The 27,395-nt window shown below is 37.9% G+C and overlaps 1 protein-coding gene across 9 annotated transcripts; it reads left to right on the forward strand.

Moving 5' to 3' along the window:
* Positions 1 to 491: 491 nt before the first annotated feature.
* Positions 492 to 25,347, forward strand: LOC110847140. Of its 9 annotated transcripts, XR_004834312.1 has the most exons (20): positions 496 to 1,064; positions 2,166 to 2,304; positions 5,339 to 5,490; positions 5,554 to 5,647; positions 5,747 to 5,937; positions 8,503 to 8,989; positions 11,148 to 11,211; positions 11,355 to 11,439; positions 11,542 to 11,571; positions 12,150 to 12,177; positions 12,253 to 12,309; positions 12,423 to 12,469; positions 14,458 to 14,523; positions 14,599 to 14,635; positions 14,709 to 14,801; positions 16,696 to 16,724; positions 18,008 to 18,068; positions 18,293 to 18,422; positions 19,705 to 21,474; positions 24,974 to 25,347. XR_004834312.1 is itself a non-coding variant. In XM_035849289.1 (18 exons), exons 3-18 carry the CDS (start codon positions 5,359 to 5,361, stop codon positions 25,077 to 25,079), a joined length of 1,836 nt encoding a protein of 611 aa, XP_035705182.1. In that variant the 5' UTR covers positions 498 to 1,064; positions 2,166 to 2,304; positions 5,339 to 5,358; the 3' UTR covers positions 25,080 to 25,347. The 9 variants fall into 9 exon arrangements, 2 of the variants coding, with proteins under 2 accessions (XP_035705183.1, XP_035705182.1); XR_004834309.1 differs by having other exon boundaries at positions 494 to 1,064; positions 5,554 to 5,937; positions 23,154 to 25,347; XR_004834306.1 differs by having other exon boundaries at positions 494 to 1,064; positions 5,554 to 5,937.
* The last annotated feature ends 2,048 nt before the right edge of the window (positions 25,348 to 27,395 follow it).

A 27,395-nucleotide genomic window follows, 5' to 3' on the forward strand; every position in this document is an offset into this window, starting at 1 on the left:
CACTCTCTGCCTCTCGTGCCCATCACTCTTCTCGTTGTTCTTGTTGTGCAAGGAAAGCACGGACGAAGCGTGCAAGCAGCCAGCTATTGCACACCATATATGTAGCATCACACGTAATAGCATCCGGAGAAAGGAAGACAGTCAAGTTTTCTGCAAAAGGTAACGACCAGCTGGGTGGTATGTGTGTGTGTGTGCACATATGTAATATCCCTGCCTGCCAATACTTCACCTTTCTCTCCTCCCTATGATGGTAGGACTAGAAGAGTGGATTTGAAAATGAGCATATGAAGGACACGAACATACCAAGCAGGGATCTGTAAATATGCCGCTTATCCTTTTACCTTGTGGTTTCCTCCGCGTATGCATACCTTCTTTCCGCCTCCAGGAAAAGAACATCGAGTTGAGGGAAAGTGAGTTACAAGGAGGCGAATGGAATGAAATGATGGCATACAGCTCACCTTCTTCTCGCACATATCTGTATATGCTCTTGTACAGAGGGCTGGCTGGGCTATAATGTATAACTAATTCAATCTCCTGCTCACCAAACCAACCACCTATAGCTTTCTCCTCTTATTCACTCAGTCTCTCTGGCTGTTGGTCGGTCTATAGATAGAATTTTGAGAAAGTAATCCCATCACATCCCGCGGTGGCCGACGACGACGGCGACTTCCTCGCTCTCTCCTCTCCAGCAGGGAAAGCAGTATTCCGGGTGAAAATCAGGTGCACGTTTGCTCGCTCTTGGTTGAACCTAAATTTGTGGTTTATTTCAATTTGTATTTCAATTTATCCAAACTTGCACCATTAAGTTTGGAGTGGATTTTGAGAGGTGGACAGAGTGAGTGATTTATCTCTTCAAGTGGCTTATCAATCTTATTCGTTTGTGCAAAGACAGGGAGGATCGATCCTCTACTTTCTCCTGTATTTCGCCTGTGTCAAATCAAAACTTTCGAGCAGGATGTGATTTGTTTCACAGGGTTTGAACAACAATACAGCTCGGAGTGAGTGCGTAGGTACGTCCATACGCAGCCAGGAAGTTGGTGGATGGATAGCAGACAGGATAACCGGTGGGTGAAGCCTTTCTCTGCCGCCTTCCGTCACCATTTCAATAATGTCAATCACTTTCTCCAGCTATGGCTGAACATGTACCTTCGTTTATCCATTTATCCACATGCTTAAGTGCTTCTTCCCCTTATCCTTCTGCATAAATACGCCGTCTGTCACCAAATCAGCTGAACTCTGAACGAGCGAAGGCCGAGATAGGAGCAGTAGTGAAAGGAAGGAGAAAATGACCCACTTTCATTAGAGAAGAGGCTATTGTGGTGTGGGCTTTATAATACTTTGCTCTCTCAACACTCGGGCAGCCACTGAGGGCTAAGGAGCTTGCTGCATGGTGGTTATCATCACAATAACCCAATGTCCTTGATCTGTTTCTTTGCATACTGAATACGAAATGAATGACATTGCCAAGTTTCCAAATTGTCTGGAGGTAGGGCCACTCACTTTGGAAAATATTTTGTGCACAAACGACTTTAATCTGGTTGCTCCTATTCTATTTCTGATTTGATTCCAAGCCAAAATGAATGTACAAGCGTCCAAGCAATTTGTAAGTATTTGTTGACATCTTGGAGGTCATACATATGCAGGATACAGAATAAGCGTAGTTGGCTTGGATATATTGCATGCTTCCAAGTGAAAGTATAGACAAAAAAATTCTGGAGAGTGAAGTAAAACATTGAACAACCTCCAAAGTAGATACTAAAGCTCTTGTAACATTGCCAAAAAATCTGGGTGTTTTTCTGGACGAATTTGGATTTCAGTTTCAATGTTAAGTTTGAGGACGATTCCAAAGGCGTACATAATAAAATAACATGTATTTCATAAAGAAATTCAGCTCTTTTGTTTGCAAACTATAGGATTTAGGTTCATAAACAATATGTATACGTATATATATATATTGTTATATATAATATCAACATGATGGATTGTCGGTCAAAAGCAGAATTTCTTTAGACACGTATGCGCATAAGGAATAGATTACGAAATAAGGCCCAGAGTTGTATATTATTCATCCAACATCAAAATGTTAATGGCATTTCCCGCTATCCTTGAAACTATAATTCGGTTGCAACGAATATCAGCAGAAATTGTATAAGAGCATTGTGTAGATCTCACATCACGATTACAAGAAATCCCATCTCCATCTGGTATCATCAAGTATGTTGGCTCGCAGTCCTGAAAGAGAAAGTCAACTTTCCTCAGAAAACCGTTTTGGCCTGGATTCTTGAACTGGGGCCAAATTAAGACGTAAGTTATGTTCTCAACATAATATGCCATATAGACATACATGATATCAGAAAGGATGGTCTTTTTCCCTAAAAGTCATTCAAGCTTTCTATCCTACTGGTTGATGTCACTCCCTCCGGTGTATTTTGTTCCCTAAATGTGTTGTAAAAAAACCTACAGTGCAGACTCCATATAGCCCGAGTCAGGGACATAGTCCCTTTAATAAGCCAGAGCCCGCTTCTAATTTTTTTACGAATTGTCCGACATAATATCACCAACTGCCGTGTTGTGGATGGTTAAAAGTCTATTTTAGTTTCTATTATTTGGTACCAAATTTTTGAATTAGTTACAAACAAATGACCAGTGGGATTCTTTAGCATCCTGAAGTTCTAAGCTGTATGTATGTGCTATGCAGCAGTGGTTTTCAGCCTCCATATCAAATTTCAGCTCGATTTAAGGATTTTGAAAAATCAGTATGGGTCACCCCATAGGGTCGCTCCAGATAAAAATTTTGCCAATATCATATCATATTCTTTCATTAAGACCCATTAGCAACCTTTCTACCAAATTTCAGCTTGTTATGACGATTTTGAAAAATCGGTATGGGTCACCCCCTAGGGTCTCTCAAGATGAAAATTTTTCCACCCTGAAGTAATTTTTTTCTATTAGGAGCCATTAGCAACCTCTGTACCAAATTTCAGCTCTCTACAACAATTTTGAAATTTTGGTGCATAAGACCCCACCCACTCCGATGACCCCCACCGGTCAACCACTGGACCGATTTCGCCCATCTTCGAACTCGTTTCCTAACTTTGTCCAATATGCATATGGTAAAAATTTCAAGTCAATCGGTTCAGCCGTTTTGGCTCTATCGTGCCGGACAGACAGACAGACAGACAGACGGACGGACGGACATGACGGTTCCATAAGCTCTGACTCGGGCTAAAAAGTCAACTCGCAAAAAAGTCTTCTTTATAATATGTAGTAAGCCAAAATCTAGGAAATGCTCATTTTATAATAAAACGAGCCGACCAACTGACGAATCAATCTTGAAGGCCTATCCTGAAGGAAATCTCATATCCGATAAAGCAGAATTGTGGCTAGACATGCAATAGGCAAATTGGCCAAATCATTCAATTTGAGTTGAGCATATTGCAAATGACCATCACGTCACAGCTCGCAGAAAATTCCTTATAAAAACAGCAACTTTAGTGTAGTGTAATCTTGAATATTGACTGGTGTTGACCCTGACCCACTGCGTACTGACCGTGAGATTCTATCAAGTCACTGACTGAAGCACTACGCAACGACTATAGCAAAGAATAATAATATCAATTTTTGCTCAACACATTAATCTGCAAATTGCATTCTTGTTTACTTTTACAACAACCATTGTTATTACTTGTGCCATGTAAAGGATGAACGGTAAGGGACGCCGAATGATACACTAACGGCACGATACCATACTAATTATTGGCCAGTCCTGTGGCGGTGGAAATTCAACGTGTGAGTGCTTACAAAACCGCATGAAACTAATAAAGGTGAAATTGGGAGTGAATTAATGGGTCAGGATGCAAATAGGTGTTGCAAGTGTGCGTACATACGTATGTGAAATGAGCAGAGCAACTGAAACAGCAAATTAACATTCCTTTGTTTTCTCTGCCATCTGAGACCAAGGTCTTGGTTGGGGTGATGATATTTATTGCCGTAACTTCCTCTCACCACGTAGCACGAAGTGTGCAGAAGTGAAAGCAGTGTAGCACATAATAAGTCCCGTTTGTTATTAGGCTGTCACTTTTCTATTTCATGCATGTATTAACGAACGCCCCTATTAACGAATTTCCCTATTAACCAGCGGCCCTATTAGAATGAATCAAGGTCATTCTGCTGACCAACGGGCGACACTTGCACGTATATAATCTTGCAGAGGGAATGAGGACTTTTTAGTTTGTCACCGTTGTTGGTCCTGTTACCTGGATTTTTTTCAGCGCAAAGTATCCACATTCTCGAAGTAGCTACATACATATAGTACTTTTGCATTTTATAATTTGAATACTTTCATAATTAACTCCTTACATGCATGGGAAAAGCAGTGGTTGGTGCTAAATCTTTCTGAACAATCAAAGTGAGGTGTGGATTAGTGAGTGACGTGATATGTACGAAGGTTAAAACATGGAAAGGATGGAGGATTTATTATGTTAATCAGTGCATTCTTCATCGACATGAATTAATTAAATTCTTAAAGCCTATGCATGCTTTGTTGTATAGACGTTTACTAAACACAAGTATGAGGTAAGACAGGTTTTGGGCCAGTATAGTTAAAATATGCTTTGGTTAGCCCTTATTTTCATTAAATTCCACGCTACACGAGGTGGAATGTACTGAATTATACATGTTGTGCAACTTACACTATACACATAACTATGGTGTATAGCAAAGTTTAAAAATCTTTTCAAGGATCTAGTTACACAAAGTGAAAGCTAACCCCCTATTGTGCAAACGCAGGATTTTGAAAGATTTGAATAATGTAACTCGCAAAATCCTTCCTGTTCTTGCACTTCAATCATAACAAAAACTTTGCTCATTCCCTCCAGTCTGGCTTTCTCTTTTGAACAACACGGAATTTCGTGGTTTATTTATTTTGACCTTTTCAAAAAGGGATATCACATGGAACAGCCTATGTAGCTGTAATAGCTGAGCGTGTGTCTGCATGCAGCCAGCGAGCTGGTCAAAGTCAAATGCAGTGCAACAGTAAATACTTACTGTTGCGTGAGGTAAACTACTGATTTTCGAGGGTTGAATTATTTCGCATTTCTTGTTACTTACCTTCCGTGACTGGGTGAGAAAACTCTGCAAACTTTAGAAATGCTTTTGATGTGCTAACTTTCCAATTTAATAATTTGCAACTCCTGCGAGCACATGTAAATTGCCAGGCATGGGAATGGTGCATAAAGGGAAGGAAGGCGGAGGGAAACGAGCCCCACGAATAAATACACACGGCAGAAGGAAGCATTAGCTCAACAACTTGGCACTGACTCTGGTACGCTTTTTGTAGGAGGGAGAAAGCCAGCCAGGATGAATAATGACCCGAGACGTCGCTTATCCAGACCAGAACTGTCGGGGATCTCTGCCATATTCAACCCCCGCAAACTCAGAAGAAATTCTACGGCCGTGAGTCAACTCCTCAGTGGCACGAGTAGGCACCCCGTAAGTTTGCACCCATAAGTCGGTTCGGTTTGGATGTATAGTGAAATTTCTCTGTTATCACAGTCAGTCGTCGTCACGGATGACAACGCAGCAGACGTTGACTTTTTCTTCTCTTCCATGAGTGGACTTGGCCTACACGCTGGTTCTTCATTTGCAGGTATGGCCAACGGAGGACAAAGTGTAGCTAGTTTAACTGGTGGTGGTAGTGCTGGTGGTGGTGGTGGGTGTGGATCTCCTTCTGTTCCCCTTCTTTCAGATCATCCCCATGGGAGCGGCGGGGGGAACAACATTGTCACCATCGAGAGCTCCCTCTCAACCCCACAACTCCACCACTCACAACAGCAGCAACGAGGGGGGGACGCACCGCCCAACAACGCCAACATCAAACCCATTGCGAGGACCATCGCCACCATCAAGAGAGCTTTGTTTAGCAAAACTGCGAGAAAGGTGAGACTGCTCTTCAACTTCTTTCAACATTTTCCCAGCTTTCCCTTTTCACTGCGTTTTGTTTTACTTGTCTGTTTTTATTTTAAAATAGAAAGCGCATAATTCCCAAAACCAAGTCTAAATGAAGTACATGTGCATGTGTACATTTGCTGCATAGATTTATGGGGCAGTGTTAAGGGAACTATTTCACTTTTATCCTCTTTCCCTGTAAAATATTGCCCCACACCGCCCATTTGAGACAATCATCTTTTCTCCTAATGATTTTACACATTACATAAATCTGCTTTTATTGCTTTTTCAAACGAGTATAATCTTTCTCCAAAATTGTACCCTTTCTATAGATCCAAAACTCTAACCTCTAAAATCTAACCTCGCCTATAAAAGTTCTCCTTGTATATAAATAGTCGGTAAATTGGTGAGACAACTTGAAAATAATGAAGGGAAACGTGGTAATCCTCTTATGCATTCAGCGACTAGTTTGGTTGAGGCGAAACTAATTTGTGGCAAGGAAAAGAGGGATTTACATAAATACACGAGGATGCTAAAGAAATATCAAATTATAGGATAAGGGGCGTTTTCCTAGAAAAGTGTATCCTTGCTTGTGTCGAGCTGATGCAGTTGCAACACTTTTCGTTCTTGCCAAATTTTATGCACACTTTCTCATGTAAAGTTGCTGCAATCTTCCCAAGGCAAACACTATATATGGTTGTTTGGTGGGCATTGTGATGCATTGCAGTATTGGGGTTCGCACATTGATTAACAATAGTTGGCCAGTGCTCGTTTATTAACTTTTCTCAATGTCATGTATGCAATCATAAGGGGAACAATACTAACGATTTGAGTGACACATTAAAATCATTGACAAATAGTTATAGCATTTCGCCAGCTCATCGTCAGGTATGTTTGGATTATTTGTGCTTATTCTCATGTGGAAGCGTTCAATCGATTTCGTACACGAATCAATAGTCTGTGCTCGGAAATAAAATTTCTCTCTTTCCGTTTAATAGAGTTTGCAATTTAAATATAGACGCACCATTTAATAATATAATTCACCACCTCGTTGGTCACGACAGCATGCATGCATATAAATACAGATAATTGTTGTCAATGGCCTCACCTCCTAAATAACTCGAACAAATCAGCATCTACATATGTGCATAAATTTCAACACGAAAATATATTAATTCCCCTTAAAACTTCTGCGTATAACACACAAAACCATAATTAAGCGTGTTTCTGAGATATCATAGTTCGTATTAATGCTTAACGGGTCTGCGTTTGTTATCATGAGTAAAGTAATCGTGTCAATATGATCTTGCTATGCATAGTAAGAAGATTACATTGTAATCTTCTTAAATTGTAGAAATATTAGGAAAATAAGTTTTCTGAAATAGGGCATGTCAACTCTTTCTTGCTGTTGTAATTTAGTTCACAAAAAATGTATAGATTCTATTTGTCTCGCCTAATTATAAATCCATTGCCACTTTGGATTAACTACATAGCACTTCAGCAAACAGTAGAAAGCAAGACCAAAATTATTTAAATTGCCCAAAATTCTGTCAACTTCTAAAAACATTATAATTAATTTATGTTGTTTTTGGAGTGCCCTCATCAGCAAACAACCCTTTGATGATGCTTCACACTCCAAATGAATGAGAAATGTACTTAATAACACCAGCAGAGTCGACAGAAGGATTAGGAACATTAATCAACATAAAGCATTTCTATCGCATGAGATTTAATCTTATACAATTTCTTTAAGTGCTTCACGGAGCTGAAACTATTTATGTTCCGAGGAAAATTAGCAGCTGTAGGACATAGGACAAATTCTCTCATTTCGATTCTATCACTTAAGGTTGGATAATCCTCGTCTTGTGAATTTTAATGCAAAGACTATTCCGCTAACAAGACCATTTCCGTTTTACTATCTCTGCGGGAGAGACTCTGAGTAGGAATTCCTCCTCTTTTCCGCGTACACATAGATAAACAACTATAGTCATTAAATGGGGGAAGCTTGTATACGAAAATATAAAAGAAAATAAAGAATCCATATCGATTTGATGTTCCGGAACATGAACGTACATAGGTTTAGATGAGATTTCGACATTTATTTTCTCTTTTGGGAGTGGTAGCTCACTCGTGGCGTCTTCCCAATAAATACGAAGGCAAACGTTGTGTTGTTGGGTGTCTGTCCATTGATGCTGCTCCATTTCCGCTCCACTTCAACACAAAGAACACCAAACTCGCTACTGGAACAAATTATTTCATGCGAAAAAAACGGGATGGGGGAAAACGAGTAGAGCACATTGTAGAGGAAATAGGGTCATCAAAACATGAAGCCCCCCCCCTCCTCCTCCTCAGACTTTTGTGTCCTTTTGAGGCTACCTCGGTCGGAAAACTTTCTCCGGTCCAAGTGAAGAGATTGGAGTCCAGGCCACTCACTGATTTATTTCGCCAGATAAAAAAATCAGTGATGGGATTCTGGGATTGTGTTTGGCAACACGTCAAAAGATGTAAACATGTGCATAGTAAAGTATGAACCCTTTATCTTTGTCTGGCTTTTAGTTATGCTGTGGACTTTTCTTAAGTGTACTTGTGGGCTGCTGTTGGACGATCCTGTTCCACTCAATAAAACGGGCTTACATCACAATGCACTTATTTCCGGATGAGATGGCCTCGGACGTGGAGGACCACGTGGTGGAGACATCAACGTCGCCACTCGACGCTGCATATGACCCTTCCAAATTTTTCCATGCCCTTGACCCGAACAATAACTTGAGAGGATCCAACGGTGATACTGTGAACAACAATGTGAACTCAAGTCTGAAGGAAGTGAGCAGTTCCTCGGTGCCAAAAACGTTAAAGTTGGTGAAAGTGTACGAAGCCCCCTTTTTCACGTCATGGCTTCTAAGTATTTGTACAGTGATGTTCTACCCAATTCACCAACTCACAGTTCGCTTCTGCTCTTGTATGGGACGAAAAGGTCCCAAAAGTATGTCGAGAGCTGTTTCTGATGCAATTCAAGGATTTAGGGAACGGGGAATGACGCTGTGTAAGTGTTTCCAATTTAATAACTTGTCTCATTAACTATGCTATCATGATTAGGCCGCGGAGCTGCTAAAATATTACCCAATCTAGAGGAATGCACACTTCGTACTTTGTTATTAGGTGGAATATTTTACCACTTTGACTATGCTGCCGTTGACTTTGACTGTAATAATTTGCCGTCTAGTCAAGCAAAGAGGAAACAAGAGAGTCATTTCCAAAATTAGTCTGGATAACCCTATCATTTCCAAATCTATGATCTCATTGCTCTTATGCAAAAATAGAGCTGACTATACCATATTGTGCATAGTCAGTTTGCAGTTGTATTATAACTCGTAACGGGCATCCAAAGACTGTATTTGATTTTCATGATGGGGTCCCTTTGGAATTGCCTCATGTACTTTGACTGTTTGTGCTTTCTCCTCATTTTCGCCATGTTGACATTTATTTTTATTTCACGATGAAGAGCTGCGGCAAATGCGTCTCAGTTATTTCGGTCACTCAGCCTTACGCCAGCAAAATGGAGAGTGTATTCACTCTATAGGCTTATCAATACTTATCATTGACAAGAAAGAAGGTCACAATACTGCTCCACTACTTTCTTAGGATTAGGCTTCAAAGTTCCAAAAATACTTGTCATCGCAGATTTCCAGCAAAGAAAACTGGGTTGAGTTGAAAACTGAAACTCTCCAATTTGTAAACCAGTATAATATACTTGTACATATATTTACTTACATTCCACATTATGAAATGTAGCATAAGGGAATCTTGACATATGTCGTGACAATATTGCTTTCTAAGAAAATCAAATAGGTTCCCAACTTTCAGCTCATGCAGTTCTATCGATGATATGCAAGATGAGAAACTTTTATCAAATCTAGGGGATCTGTTATTGTAGTTCTTCCAATATGTAATCAAATCTTACTATATTGCAACTACGACTTGATAATCAAGACTAAGTCAGTCTTCCAAGATTATTCGAAAATAATCTAGAATTACGAAGGACTACTTCTTTAGCAAGTTCTGAAAGTCTGAAGCACTCATACGAGAAAGTAAACAAAACTTCTTTCCTCATTTTTTTTAATGAAAGCAAACAGTATTTGTACATGACCAGGGTCCTTTGACTGTTTCCTTGGAGGATTTCTAGACAGAAATCTAGAAACTAGAAATAGAAATCCTAGAAATAGAAATCTAGAAATCCTCCAAGGAAACAGTTAAAGGACCCTGTACATGACGTATGGGAACGGTAATGATGACTTATGACTTTAGGAAAAGGAAAGAAAAACAAAAATTTTATTTGAGATGACAACTTCCAAGTGCAGTTTTTCCATTTCGCATGCCGATTTTCCAAAGTTTTACGTAATGTTTTTTGGCCGATGATACCAAATTGTGAATAGTTTATTTGTTCAAGCTTTCAGGAAAGTCTTATTGAATTTTCATCACGAGAATTTTATTGAAAAATAAAATTTCAAAGAGAATCGCCATGTTATTTTAGTATATGATAATCTAATAGTGAGAAAATAAGGCTGTTTCCTTTTCTGAACTGAAACACAAATTCAAAGTGGTGAAACTCGTCCTAGAATGTTAGGAACTAAATGATGTTAGGCACTGTGTGTACATACGTAACAAAAATGATTGAAATTTCCATTAAGTTACTGTAAATAGTTTTCTTCGAAATCAAGCTGTGGCTGTCTAAAGTTTTTCCCAGAAGTTGACATATGTGTGGAATAAATGAGCAAAAAATGATTCTCCTTTGTGTGACCATGCTGAGAAATTGATCCGTCGGGTGCGGATGACACGAGGGGCAGGCACGAGAAAAGAGCTTTTATTGTGAGTGCACAAGTAAAAGTCCAACAAAACTTATCCTGAGGTTACTTCCAGAGAAAAGTGCTGTGTTCCATCTTCCAATTCAATGCTTATACCCAGCCCTTGTTAGAATAGGTGACCAATGCTCTAAAACATTCGACCATCTCGGGCTTATTAGTGGACACTGACTTTATTAATCGTAGGTGAGGTTTTGACAGTTTTGGGGTGGAACATGTAAAGGGACAGATACACATTTGGCTGCATTCCATGGTAGACGAATAGCTGACAACTCGATAAAAGTATTTTCTATGCAAAATACTAATAAACCACATAAACTAATAAATCTGTTAAACTTTCAGTTCAATTTATCGGGCGTTGTTCGCTGCTGTGTTTGCTGTGGCTTATTACCTTGTGGCTGATTTGGTGAGCTATTACTTTTGAGTCACTTTTAAATTGTCAATGGAATATGTAGGATATTAATCTTTCAAGAAATTGAATTCTATTGCTCTTTTTATCAGCAATTTTGTTGTATAAAAATGATTTTTTTTGTTTCTTTAAATACCTAGTTTCTCTCTAAAAACGCTCAAAGCCACGCAAGTTTTGGCACTCTTCGCCACCACCACGTCCTTCCTTTATATTTTGTCTTGGACGGTATGCATTTTTATTTACTACACTTCACATTTCAATTAGAATGTAAGCATCAGTATACATAGGTTAACATTCTCGGAAAATTCATTCCATTCTTTATTTCAGGTGCTTCACATAAAGTTTGTGGGAATAAAGGTGAGGTTTAGAAAAGTAAAGAGACAACAAATGAAAGTGAAGGTACAACAGATATGACAGATATAAGTTGGAAAGTTGTTTCATGTATAATCTTCACAGCGCATTGATAAATATTACCCATGTTTTTAATTTGGGCTTAATTTAATTTGAAATTCCACGTGGTAAACATCAAAATTATTTTTAAAAGTTACTAAGAATTACTAAGAAGAAGGCTGATTTCCGATAATGGTTTATCATTTAGAAAAGTTCAGGCAAGTTCAAAAACTCTGGTCGTGTTCCTTAGAGGACAGTGTCAAATCAAGTGTCAACTCCATTAATGAGGAAAAGATAACTTTCTACCTTTTGTAGTGAATCAGAAATCTTTAATCTTTTTTAATCTTTTTCATACACAACAATTTTTTAGTTTGTCAGTAAAATTTATAACTGAGGAAAAATAAGATATCTAATATATCTAATTTACTCATACTTTCCAGTAATCTCTTTCTCCCCACACGTCATTAGTACAGATTAAGTTTACTCAAAGAAATAATTTAGTTAATGAGGTGAATTGAGATTTATTGTGTACTTTTCTTTCTTAGATACTAGCTGTGATTTTAAGCAATATGGGTAAGCTCATTAATTATTTTTCATCGCATAACATTTTGAAATAACGAAATAATAATGAATTACGTGATTTTACAGGAATCGCTCTATTTGCTTACATGGACGGACAAACTTATAGGTCAACAACGATCGTGGGTAAGTTTATCGGAAATCATATTTATTAAAGTTCACATTGTACGAATGTTAAATAGGAACGAAAAAATCATAGTTTATGCAAAAATGCAATAATGTTACCCTTCCAATTGCAGGTGTAATTTTTGGTGCAGCAGCTGCTGCGACTTCCGCAGTTTTTAAGGTAAGTGACCGTGAAAGCTCTAATTTAATTTCCTTTTGACGCTTCGTGGGCGACTACTCTAAAGGGAACTTGACGGCAGAGTGAAATAAGTGAGAGTGATGGCATGTAGTATTAGGAAAAGCTCTTTAGTTCTTGTCCATCAAGCATTGTTATCTTAAATGCATTCCCAGTTGGAGAAAACCGTGTTTGACTTGGCCATGTTTGATAAAGTCACATTACTTCAAATGAATTCGTCATTCAAGGACGAGTAAGTATAAAATCATGTAAATCAACAAATTCCATCAATAATAATGAATAACGAACACTTACTGCAGTGCCCACACGTGTAGAGATTTGAGAATGGAAATTTATTTAATGTTTCCATCCCAGCTTGAAGGGATGACAAATGAAACTTGCATTTGCATTCAACTTTCCCCCATGCACGATCTGTTTTATAATGGACAGGGACATGTCCAAAGGAGTTCCAAATAATATGCATATTTGTTACAAGCTCTTCGCAAAACATCAAATCTCACTTTTGCCATCTATTTTAAAATCTGTTCAGTCAGCAGCGCTTCCGAGTTTACAGGACAGCCTAATTTTGATTTAAAGAGTAATTCTATTTACTGGTATCTATTTATCCATATATCTCTACCCTCCAGCCAGCAACCCATCAAAGCAGACTCACCGACTTTGAGGAAGTAGTCAAAGGTCAATCTCAGTCATGCTCCGAACGATGAGGAAATGAGAGCTTTTCCACTGCGGGTCTGATGACGAGAGTTACGAAAGCAGGAGAAAGTTGTTGGATGGAACAAACCCCAATAATTTATGATCCCTCCGTCCTCTCCACTCGTCCAATTCCCAAAACTGCACACTCCTAGCTCACCACCGCATCTCCCATCTTGACTGAAAATGTGTGTGAGAAATGACTTGTGGGCTAATTTTTTCCTGGAAGATTTTTTTGTAGTGTTAAATATTCTCCACTTTCTCCTCTTCCATTTTCAGTTGAGTTTAAAAATTGTGTTCATCATTCACAGTTGCGTTATGCAAAAAAATCAGGAAATTCTATGCAAATCATATATTCTGAGTCTGGCTTTCAGTAAATAATGTCATCTTAAAAGGCCCCGCAAAGTTGTAGTAGGTTTTTTTTAAATACTAATGTGTGTGTATGTACATCAGTTGAATACTAAAAGTAGTACTTTTCAGTAAGGATCAACTAGTGAACAACTATGAAAACAGTCGTGATTTTATGTCAAGCATTTTGTAGTCTATCGGGACTCGTCTGTAAACGAAACTTAAAAAAATCCACCAGTGAAGCGAAAAAAAGATGGGATTCAGTCAGAAAATGCAAATCATGTAAATCTTTTTTTTTTGCGCAGCTGGCTGGCAGAGAAAGCTTATGAGGTGGGAGCGTAGGGGCAATAAATAACCGACCCGCTGTGAACAGTATCGAATTTTTTGGTTTCCACTTTCCTCGTATGAAGAACTGCTTCGAATTTCGATTTCCTTCGTCACGTCATCATCCTTTCGCATTTAAATAAAGTCATTTCTCTTTCCCTATTTATTGGCAGTGCAAATGTACGTATTTCGTTGTACATACATAGCTGGGCCATGCCGAGAATCTCGCTCGTGATGCAGAATAGGTGGTGAAAGTCAGGGAGTCCCACTTGAGTAATAAAACGGTTAATAGGGAAACCAAGGCCCCAATTACTATTCTACGCCGTGTGGTATTTTACGAGTTTTAAGTGATTTATTGATCAGGAAACCCCTGCAGTCTCTAAAAATTTGTACATGGTTAAACCAACTTATAGTTTAACTTATTATAGGATGAAAGCACCAACGCACGCCATCGTTGTACGAATGTTTCGTTAAATATCCTCTGCAACGCTAATTGAAATCCTTTCCGTGCTCACTGATAAATCCGCAGCTCTTACTCTGCCGCTTTTCCTTTTATCTCGTTGTGGTGATTGCATTTGAAAAATGATGTGGTTGAATTTATATTTTTCTAGGTTAGCTTAAAGAAATTCTTTGGATTCGGTGCTACTATATCGCAGCAAGTAGCACTGATTTTCTCAGTAAGTCATATTCGTTATCTGTTTAACAGGCCTCGGCATCCTAGTAAGTTGCTAACATGTTTTATGCTTACATAGGTTGTTGGAATTATCGCAATCGTGGTGTTGTGGCCTGGTAAGTCCAAGAACAATGTAATGGATTTCAATGAGTGAATATGACGATACTTATAACAGTATAATAATTGCAGTATTTGTCACACTCTACTTTTCCGGACTGGAAGTGATTATTTGGTCCTACGTCCCATGGGAGCTCATACTGTGTGCTGTATTATCCTTTCTTGGTAATAATTCTGTTTCCTTTCTTTTCACAATGATTTCTCTGTAAATAAAAAAACCGTAAATGAAAAAGGTCAGCAGCCATACACTAACCACACACTCTCACACTTTCCGTCCATTTAGAATCACAAAAACTCTCGGCAGCACTTCTTTTTCTGACTTATTTCTTCTCTCTCGTTCATCCTTTGATCTTACTTAAGACTCCTTAATGTTCAGCTACAACTCTGCACCAGAGGCATATCAGTATCATTCATATAATAAAGAGAACGAACACACAATGCCAGGAAACACTAATGGTTAGCTGAACGGATCGCCATCTTAACATCGATCCGTATTTCGGAAATATTTTTCCACTGCTCTAAAAACCCACAAACAAGTTTTTCTAAAGTAAGGAATATAAATGGGAATAATAAAATTCACATTAGGAAAATCGATATTTGGTTCTTCTGCACTTTGCAATATTGTCATGAAGGAAGTATCAGCGAACGCATGACGTGTCGATCTTAAAAATGAAGCAGCATGTTACCACATCTTGGATATCCTACTTCCACATGCCAAAGACCATATGTGACTATATAAAATTTGAAAACCTACGTTTTTCATGCCGTCAATCACTTGCACCATGCAGATATACGACTGTCCTGTTTACCCACTCTGTGTAAATCGGAAGCGTGGCATGTACGTAGGAGAGGAAGATAGATAGAGATTTGTGCGTTAAAATGGCAAAGCAAAGCAGAACAACATCTCGTCGCCACATTTTTCTCTCTCTCCTAATCCCCTTCTCGCATGCCGTCATTCCCTTAGACAACACCGTTCCAATTCAAACAGAGAAAGTGAGTGAGTGAGAAAAGTAACTAAGCCACTTACACTTATCTCATCTGTCTGCATCCATCCCAAAAAAGAAATCCGCCTTTCTCCACGTTCTGGTAAAGAGCAATCCAAGCGGGCTGCTACTGCTATGCTGTTTCTGCCCTCGAAAGAAGTGTGTGGCGCAGGGAGGCTAGCATACTAATCAGCAGCACCAGTGCTCCAGTTCTATATTCCTCCTGCATCACATCAGCATGGAAGAATGTGACTGATATGCTAGCCATTCAAAACGCACACTAATGGGACGTGGGGAGCGGTTTCGAATCATGATTCTTTACATATTCTCATTTCTTGGCCTGAACCCGATCTGTTTTGTATTTAGGCATTCAGACTCACAACATAAACTTTAGATTTAAAACGGCTCCACATGCAAAGATACATAAATGAATCAAGGAAAAGAACGAAATTGTTGGATATAATTATATCATGGGATCCCAGAGATTGAGAACTATGAGTTAAAATACCCCAGACTTCTGTAAGGGTAGTTTACCATTTGAAAGCCTAGAAAATTGTATTCATTCCCCATCAACCATTATACTGCAGAGCATCCGTCTTATACGTATGTGTGTATCCTTGCAACAGCATTTAGAAAATCAGTTTCTGATTTAAATGCAAAAAGGCACCCACGAGAACATGGGAGAAAGTTAGATATGGTAATAGTTGGTTGTTGGGCCTTGATGTATAACAGCAAAGCATTTAAGACTGCTTGATCTTATAGAGCTGCTGCTGAGCCAATTTGTAAACCCTTTGGTTCAAATCTCAGTGGATTATCTACATTCTGATAGTTCTCTCGGAAGGAGAAAACAACGACATAGATACATGTGCACAGAGTAACACAATCTGCTAGTTTTAGCCAGAGAATGTCCCAATTTTCTCTCACAAACTAAGGATGCAAAGTCAGAGTAAAAGAAGAAGTTGGATTTTTCAGAGAAATCGAGCAAGAGAGTTGGTCGGTCGAGTCGATGAGAGGGATGCACGACGGTCGATTATTACGTAAATTTTTAATGTGTCTTTCGTTTCGGTTCTTTGCAGTTGTGGCAATGTTGGAAAACTTCGGCGTTGTACGTCTTACCAATTCAGTCACACTGACCCAAGTCATATTTGACCTGAGCCTAGTCCCGTCTCAGTTCTGCCCAATAATTTCAGGTAGCGTAGCGCACCGCACAGTTGCTTATCACCCCCTAATGGGTGGTAATTAATTAATTAATTTTCCCCCTCATTCTGGCTTAAATAATAATCATCTCCATCTACATTATTATTTTACATATGCGATATATAAAAACAACTCAAAATTGATGTGAAACTGTGAATTTATTTGATTCAGCCTTGATTTCATTCATTTGCAGAAACACTAAGGAGGGGAGGTTGCGTACTATCAACTCACAGATCTCGATGCCCTTTGGATATGTTATAGTGTCCCATGAAAGAACAAGAACCCTGAAGTGGTTTAATGCCATGACCACATTTGCGCCCGCCACACCCACTCAAAGGTTCCCAAAAATCGCTTTCACTCCAGCTTTCACTCACCCAAATCCACACCAAAAATCCAATTTTACTCGGGTTTTGACATTTCTGTCACCATTATTCTCCCTGATAGGTGTTTTCCTATATGCAACATCAAATTCAACTTTTGGAAATTTTTAGCATCTTTAAAATTTAAAATTCTGAAAGAGCATTGTTGTAGTAATCAACAACGCAAATTATGGCTGCGAAATAATCATCGAACAAGTTGAGTTTGATGTTGGATATAAGAAAACATCTATCTGGGAGTATAATGGTGAAATAAATGTCAAAATCCGAGTAAAATTAGATTTTTGGTGTGGATTTGAGTGAGTGAAAGCTGGAGTGAAAGCGTTTTTTGGGCGCCTTTGAGTAGGTGTGGCGGGCGCAAATGTGGCCATGGAGTCAAACCACTTCAGGGTTCTTGTTCTTTCATGGGACACTATAACATATCCAAAAGGCATCGAGGTCCGTGAGTAGATAGTATGCAACCTCCCCTCCTAATTTGTAAAATCAAAAATTAAGCTTGCGAGATACCAAATGGTTTCAATTTGTGTAGTTACCTGTATTCTGTCTTTGATAAAGTGAAATTTTGAGGACAATGCGAGAAACCAGTGAAACAAGGGTTTTTGTATTGTTTTTAGCTTAATTTTGCTCATAATAAAAGTATTGATGGTGATAAATTGTGAGAGCTCAGGTAAATAGGAAATCTAAAACGGTAAGTTGTACGATATCGGATAGTCTCAGACAATTTCGCAGAACTGAGACGGAGTGGGATCAAGTCAAATATAATTTGGCTCTGTGTGACTGAATTGGGATGACTAATTGAACGTTCAATTTTAAGACCTGTACCTTCGAATTCTTCATCAGCATTGGTCTTCTGATGGCTATTCCATTCTCTGCGGGTAAGTTCGAACACAGACTATTTCGCATATTATTAATATTCTTATTATTTGGCTTCATTCCAAAAACAATGCGAAACTTTGCCAAGCTTTAATTATTTTATCTGTCTTTTGTGATATCATGCTTGTGTAATAATAAAGCGAGATTCTATACTTCTCAAGTAAATAATGGCATCTTTTGTGTGACTCACCTAACAGTTTAGGATAACTCTGTTGGTTTTTTTCAGTCTTGGATCACCATTTGTATCATCATGACTTTGAAGGAATGTGTCTCGCTGGGATCTGGATTATCGGCGTCGGGTTTTGTGTGGTCTTACTACCAGAAGACTGGCCGGAGTATATTACTCGAATTATAAGGTTTGCATACCGCAGTATTTCTTCGTCTGATCGAAACCAGAATCAAAACAGGGTTAATTCATAGTTAGATGACTACTTCCAACTACAAAATTTTAAACAAGAGGAGTTTTCTCTTCACTATATTGTTCAACTTCATAATGAATCAAGTTTTACTAGTTGGATACTAAACCATATTTAGACTCCAGTTATAAAAGTCCTCGTGAAGTCGTTGTTTGCTTGTGTTTTCTCCTCGGCATTTTCCAGTCTCTGTCTTCAATGTGCATAAGTAACATCATTTGTTTTACGATGTTTTATGTAGTTGTTTTTCTATTCTACAGAATCAGAAAAAGAAATATTTTTCAACGCAATAACAGCAATGTACCTATTTAATCAGTTTACTGGCTAAAGTGTAATGAAAAAAGTCATTCATTAGATTTCAGAACAATACTAATAATCAGTAGGTTGACAGTCTTGGGCATATGTTGATAATGATGGGACGGGATAGGCGTGAAGGCCATAATCGATTTTCCATGTATATTTTATTCAGCTCGGTGAAAGTTCAGTTGTGAGGCTTCTTAATTTGTAATCCGTTCACTTTCTGTCCTCTGACTTGCTATTTCTGTAGGCAGGATCCTTGAAACTATCGAGTAGGAAATATCAAGCACATGCTCATTTCGTTGCCCTTATGTTATTATTGCAAATAAAGTCAACTATGATTTAAGTTAAATGTCCTAACCCTTGGTGTGAAAACAGAGACCGGATATTGCATAAAGTAGAAAATCACACTGTCCATGAGGTTAGAAGAGTTGCGTACATTAAATCAAAAGGAGATTACACAAAAAATGGAACACAACTTCCAGAAGGAAACGTCTAGTAGTGATGGGGAAAGAACCCAAGATGGTTTTATTTCCTTCCGTTAGAACTGAATTTTTATACAGCGTTCAAAGTCGACCTATTTTGTGATGATGGTCCGTGTTGGACACGAAACCTGTTTCAAGAAATCGCAATCTCAACCACTTCAAGTAAAGTGGTGGCGATTAGATTGTTTCTGTTTGAAATTGTTCTTCCTCTTACTGTTGTTGTTATAATATTGTTATCCGCGGAGGGAGGGAGATTGTGTCTATATACTTCATACACCTCCTGTTCCCCGAGAAATGCAAATGTTGAAACGTGACGCTACGCAAACTAGTTGTAGATATCAGTGAGTAGTAGAAATAGTTTAGTTGTGATGTAGATTGTACTGTAACAGTATTGTTCAATGATTGTTGATTGTTTTGTTGTGTCTGTGTGGTTGTCACAAAAGGCGAATTCGTGGACCGTCTGAAGAAGAAAAGCACCCAGAGCCCGTTTATTCTGCAATGCCACGCTTATCTCGTGCTGGTATCGAAAATTACCTCGTCAATTCCTCTCCTCACTCCAATTCCGCAATTTCCATCTCATCCCCCCAATCCCACCATCGTACAAGCCAACATATCAACAACAATTACACAACCACCCCCCACCACCACCTCCCACAACAACAGCAACCCAACCATTCCAACGCTCACATTGTCAACCACCAATACTTTTAGCTAGCCCATACACAACCATGACAAACAATGACGAATGTGTCTTAAACTACTTTACGGCCTTCTCAGAATTACCGAAAGACATTTCTCAGCTATTATTAGTACGATTATTATGATTACTACCGTGCACAAGTTTGACATACAATGTGATATTCTTCTGGCTCTAGCTCCTTAAGCCAACTCGGCCTTTTCAATGATTTTTTTAGGAACACAGGAGGAGTCATTAGTAGTAGCCGGCGGACGTATTGATACAAAATATATGTCGACATGAGTCCCTCGTTAATTTCGCCATAGCCTAGTCGAATCAAGCTTAATGAGAAAATCAAGCGGATTAGTTGTCGCAGTAGTTGGGGGGCAGATCATATTGCATATTATTGTATAAGCGAATGATATATATGAACCACTCATTATATGAACCCAAGTACCTTATGACCGAAACTTGTGAGCTATGTATTCCTATTTGCGAATATTGTTCACTCCAATTTTGGACGAAGCTGGGCTCCCACCCAGCACTTTTAGCCTTTCTCTCGTGATCCAAACTTCAACTTTACACGCTGTGAGCACAAAATTGCCTCGATTTCTCTCTCGAGTGCTGGTGGTGGAATTGATGAAGCTCATCCAGGTCGAGTCGGGAGTCTCAGTTCAAATAGGACCATTTCCATAACTGAGAAATGCGACAGGTCATTTGTATCTGTCGCTGGTGCCTTCTGTCTGAATCCCATCATACATCTATCTGTACTGAATGGATTATCGATCTTTCCCAGAGCATCGAAGAGCAAGTCCTCCGTCATAAAGTAAAAAAAATATATTCAAGTTGAATGCCTTCAAAGGCCATACGATATTTATGTCTAATTGTAAATCATAAGTCAATGGTTTGCACACACATTACAGAATTAAATACGGTGTGCAGACGGGTGAACTGAATAATACTTTACCTTCATACATATTATGTACCTTAACTATTTACCTTATATACGCAATGGCTCAATAATAATTTCACCACCATATCATCATCTTACTACTCTATAAGGGCTCTCGGGATAAGGAATTATCAAAATATACCATATTTTTGAAGTAATGGAGATAGATTAGACGACAAACTTATATGACTCCTTGATCAGGCCATATGTAGAAATATACAACTTATTTGCACTGGACAGAAGTACAAGTGTCTTATCATTTGGACAACGTGACATGGACGATCCAACAAACAAACATTAGTTTAGCGACTCACGCACTTATTGGAACTGACAGATCCATACATACATATTCGACTTTAGTGCTGTAGCTCATGGAAAAAACACTATTTCCTTTTTTCAATCATTCGTTCTGCTTAGTTCTGAATCCCCCTGAATCTGTCAACGACGAGAATTTGCAATTCCTAAGCTCATATCGTTCAGGATCAGGCTGACCCATTGTTTTCCTGTCTGACTGGGGCCAGAGAAAGAAAGTGAGGTACCTGCCGCCAGCCATGGCATATTTCCAGTGACACATTATGAACCAATGTGAGTGAGACCGTAATTTCCACTCTGTTGAAATATTTTGAAATTTTAATATTTAACCATATTTAGACATTGCCAGTCTCTCTCTCTCTCTTTCTCCTTTTAACACGAGTAACCCAATAACCAGACTAAATTGCAAAGTCAGAATCACCTTTTCTCGTAATTTTTAATTAACTGCCACCATCACCTCCACTCCACACTCACTTTCATTTGCACTCTTCACCCACCAACACATTGAGTAATAATAGTTAGCGTTCCAAATACCATCACCTCTCACTCATGCGTTTGCACTAACAAACACACGCTGCGTCCGAAATTTCAAACCAATCCAGCCAAATCATGATTTTTAATTGACCATTAACCAGCATTTTCTGCTTTGCTGATAGCAACTGTAATTTTTCAAGGAAGCAAATGTACTACTCGCAATGTTGTCAAAATGCTTTCCTGTGAAGAATACATAGAACGTCAATGCTTCATGTGTTAGTTGCACAGAATGCACCTTTTGAGGTGCTGTTGCTCTTAATGGATTAATAATAAATGTGCTTGTTGAGTAGTTAACCTTAATATTTACAATGAAATTTGGATTTCATTACACTTCGTTCATGCTCACATTTAAATTATATGCGCATTTTTTAAAAAGTTGCATAATTCCGACAAATTCGAAAATCATTGTATTCCGTTACAGATACAGAACAGAGTTTGCTGAGGGTATACCTGTGTGCATTCATATTTTACTAATATTTATGCATCGACCATTCAAATGCAATTTTTGTTGGAACATTTTTGGTTGATTTAAAGTTAGGAATAATTAGAAAATTGGTAACATAATTCACCTAACGCAAATTAATCATGAATTTGATAGTTTTGGGAAAGGAAATTAAGAATCTGCATAACTGCTTAAAATAACTTACTGACCATTTCTGTACACATCAGTTTAACATGACACCTCACTTTGCCCCAGAGCTGACATTCTTGCTGCAATGACAACTAGTACTATTTCCCCCCGCATAGTTTGCCCAACAAAACAGTAACAAATCATGCTTAGCTCATAAATATGTACCCACACGCGGATCAGCAGTACAGCCTCCTCCAATCACCACCCATATTAACCTAACCCAGTTTCAAATTAAACCATCCATTGAACTCTGACCTTACAAAACCTTCTCTTGTAACAATTTCCTTGTATGTCTCAAGTTTCTCCCCAATCTATTTCCACACAAACTGTCATCCACCCACCCACAACCACGGCACCATGCACAACTAACGCAGAGCAATGCAAGGTATCTAGGGCGAAATTTTACTCTCTAATCCAATGCATTTCTTGCCCATGATGTAGACAGTTTTGAAATGGGTTGATTGTGTGCAAGGAATTGTGTTTGATTAGGAGGTCCAAATTTATATATTTCCTTCTCACTCACTAATTGAGTCCTGATTGTTGCCAACTTATCTCCTCTGAGGAGATGAGGCTTGTCTTGTGTCAGCATTTATATTGAAGCCACCACGACACGAAAAATAATGTAATAACCATTTTCACTTGCCTATAACCATTTTTATTCTGTTTTAATACGTTTTCTAATTGTGAGCCAATATATTTACTTTTATCTAATAATTGTTATTGTAAAACATAATTGTTACTGTCACATTAGTCTATTTTTAATCCAATTTACCATTCCGTTTCAAAGTCTGAACCAGGATGCTATACATACAAGTGGATTCGTCAGTGGGTATACTTCTCTCAGATTTACGTCACATTTGTGCCACGCTCGCGTTGTACTGTGTTTGTGGGAGGCGTGTTGTTGTAACTTGAATGTCTTTTCATAAGAATAAATGTAGAAATCAATATAATTGTTACCATTAAAAAAAAGAGTTGCGATGATTCGAGCAAGTTTATCTATTTCATGCATGCAGTGGAAAGTCTCAATAAACAAACTTTCTTTGGTTGTATGATACCTACGTACACACTGTTGAAACATATTTAAATGTGCTTAAATATCAAATTATCATACTTCCAGTTCCAAAATTCAAAAGCATTGTCTTAAAATTCTTCTTATAAAAATGCTCATACAAAAATTGTTGATTGACTGCACACTGAACTTTATGTTTAATGGGAAATCATTTTGTTGTTTGCCATATTTTTAAGCATTAAATGTTTTGACGCAAAAGCTTCGAGTCGAAAATTCGAAAGCACGAATGTCATCAGTGCGGCTTTTATGTTCTTTTAAAAATGACCATGTACTTACTTTGCAAGTTGTTATTAATGATGATAGGAACACTTGACAATTTTGTTGGCATGCTAGGTACTCGCATATTCAAGTATCCCGTCAAATGCATAGTCTAGTGAGAAACCTCTCAACAATTTAACTGGTTCCACAAGGGTCAGTATTGCTTATAAATAATTCAAAGCACATTTCGTCCTGTGTTATCGTGCAGTCGTACGAGGAGCATATACAAATATGTATGTCCATCCTTATGTCTCGCAACAAACTTAGGGAAATATTGTTCAACATCATGATGCGCACAACTACGTACTTTCCCCACTTGTACACATGTATGTACATATAAATGCTTGTATACATTCCTGATCGTGTCTGGTAAAAGTTCCATGGCTGAGTTGGCTGCGACACTTGACTCAATTCAGCCTAATATACCAATAGTGTTAGTATTGTTCTGCAGCTGAGAATGCGTGAGAAAAGAGAAAGTATACGAAATTAAGAATATCTCATATATTTGAACGACATTTTTATCAACAATGATCGTGCTGAATTGCTTGATGTTATTTAAGAAATAGGCCCTCCGAGCAGTGACTGTCAAATCTCCTGTATATTATTGTGCTACTCAATAAAGTAACAAGCTATGTAGTTACATAAGTTGTTCGAGCATGACTTTGGTGATAATTTGAATTCGAGCTTGGTTTTTTATTGGAAATTTAATTACTTTTTTCTCTTCCCCAATAATCTCGCAATCCTTATTGCTTCAAGTCGGAGTCGCAACATTCGTGTTTTCTGCTTGGCAAATTGTTTCAAAGTTTCCTGAAGCGAGTAATGAAATCACTCACTTAGCGCACACCAGCGCTTGAGCATGGCGGTTTTGGATCCCATACTTACCAAACTCTGAAACTTGCTTACACTTGCTTCTCTAACTTTTGTGATAATGCCACCAATTTAAAGTTTCACGACACACGAGCAGTCCATCTCACCCATGTCTCTATCCAACGCATGTTACTTACGACTCAATATGAGGATGATTAATCCCTATACCCACAGATACGTATATATTTATCACGACAGCATGAAAAAAGATTATGAAGTACCTATGAATTTCAATTTTTAACACGATTTATAATACCACGACCTCCAGTACCAGAACCAAAATATTTTAACGCCTGTATCACTTTCCTACTTATGCTATACAAGTACAATTAACGAATCTTGCAAGTTACAAAAATAACTGGCATCATAACATGCTCCACTTGTAATTTGCTTGTACCATTAACTTTCCCCAGGTTTTTTGCGGACAATACTCGATGGGGGAAGAACCGAAGGGGACTGACCCAGTCCAATGAGCCCGTTGATACGAGGACATCAAGATTTAACGCCCGACACCTCTGATAACCAATGTTTCCGTTTTGTGTGAATTTTCTCGTGATCCTCAAGTGATGATATCATGAAGCAAGTGTAATAAAATGTGTTTTTTTTTTTTTTTACGGGTGTTTGTGACCCTTTAGCATGTCCAAAAATATGTTTTGACTGTATTGAGAATATATATACAGAATTATTGATGTACTAATGGTTTTCCACGTTTAGAATATATGTAAACTGCAAATATAAAAGTAAGAACTCCATTATCAAGGTTTAATAAACATGAACTACCCTGTAATTTTCTCCTGTGTGATTTTTCTCAAACTGACATGCAGCAAATGGCAACAAAATGGTCTATCATTCATTGCATTTGTTTTCATTGATGTTTTGCCATAATCTTTCCCATAGTCTGCAAGAAGATATATCTAATTGGACAGTTCCTATTAAACATTTTTACACGAAGGACAAATTAGTTATTCATGTAGATATATAGATATTAGAGATATCTATATACTAAATACTCCTGTAGCCACGCCATTTCAGAGACCACCTTTCAGTAAACTGACGATAACATACTTTTTACATAGTGAAAGGCGAAAAAACGCCAGTATTTTTTTTAAAGAAATATGTACCATGTTGAATAATAATAACGGTGTGCTTTGGTCTTATAATCATCAGAGATATACAGATACATATTTGCAGAATTATTGATATTTTTTTGTGAAATTTTCATGCACTAATAACTCTAATTTGTTGATTCTCGAAGGTAAGTTAGTCGTACTTCCAGTCAACCGACGTAATTATAATTGAACATTGATAGATGTTTGCAATAGATCCTCCCCCAAGTTATAGCAGGTTTAGGTTCTACATAAATATGTGCTGCATATTTATGGACGCCATCATTCGCCCACACCACTCATCGAGGTTTCTTCAGTCAGTCGATGAAGAAAACGGATTACTTTGTATTTTATAAATAATTCAATCAGTGAGAAGTTAAATAGATGCAATTAAAACAAATCCGCCATATCAATTTTATTACGTGCCAAGTTGATCACCTCCATTTAATTTGATTGTGGCCCATTATGCAAATTAATTAAATGTGCTCAATTGTGTAGGTATGATATTATCTTAAACGTTACATTCTTGTATGTACATAACAATTACATTTCTGGGTCCTCACTATGAAATATTTGCATAGTTGAGACAGACAAGGATTGCATTTCTATTTCCATAAGAAATATACTCCAAATTTACCTTCCGTGTCTAATTTAAATCTGGAACTTGACCAAACACCCCATTTGACTTTTTTCTCAAATGTTATTCCGTATTTGACACCTTATTAGCGAGGAAATGGACATTGTAAATTCCAAATTACAACACCCACATTATTGATGGGAGTTGTAACCTGAGGGGGGTGGTAATAAAATGCAAAATTTACATTTTATGCATCGTTTTACTTGATTTCATAAATTTCTGAATTGCCACGAACAATGCGCAACATATTACTTTAAAATCAAGTTTTATATTTGCTATATTACAACAATGTATGCACCCTCGTTACTTTCAGAACACTTAATTTGATCAAGCCATACTTACAACTGTATAAGAGCACAATAATACTCTTGGATATTTCTTGAACAAAATACGCAGAGTTTACAATGAAGACGTTCTAAACACGTATACACTTGAAAGTTATCTTAATTAAATCTGCTAGAATGTGAGAAATTTTGCTTTAAATTAAATTTTGCGGTTGTGTATTCTTATTATGTATTCATAATCCTGGAAAACTTGAAATTCCCCAATGCAGATAAAAAATTAATTGAAAGTGAGATATTCATCATAAATTGCATACAGCAGCAGCAGCATCGGCTACATCTAATTCTTAGCTAAATGGGATTTCTGAAAAGTCATGTTGCTACGTACGTATAAGAGAATTGAAGCGTGGGAGTTGATAAATAAGCAGAAAGACGAACTCTCATCTTCTTGAAGGAGGACAAGTACGTAGGATGTTTTAGGTCGAGCTAACAATTGTGTGGACAAGCCCTTCAATAATGAATTTTTCTCCGCTACATGCTATCAAGATCAACAAAAAATTAGCGTTAATTTAATAATTCTCTCTTTAAAACTTGACCTGTGGCACGTGGCACTGAATGCCTGAAACCATGCAATACGCGAATTTAAATGGTTTATGAGCTTTCCCTTCAACGACGAAAAAGGAAATGGACCTAGATTTAGTACAGTTATCGGAAATTTATTACCTGACATGAGATTAGATAAAGAATCGAATAGAGAAGTTGTCTTGATTTAATTAACTTTTTAAACGGATATGGAAAGAAACTTTCATAC

The sequence above is a fragment of the Folsomia candida genome, unplaced genomic scaffold, assembly GCF_002217175.1.
Source record: "Folsomia candida strain VU population unplaced genomic scaffold, ASM221717v1 Fcan01_Sc003, whole genome shotgun sequence".
Classification (NCBI taxonomy): Eukaryota; Metazoa; Arthropoda; class Collembola; order Entomobryomorpha; family Isotomidae; genus Folsomia; species Folsomia candida.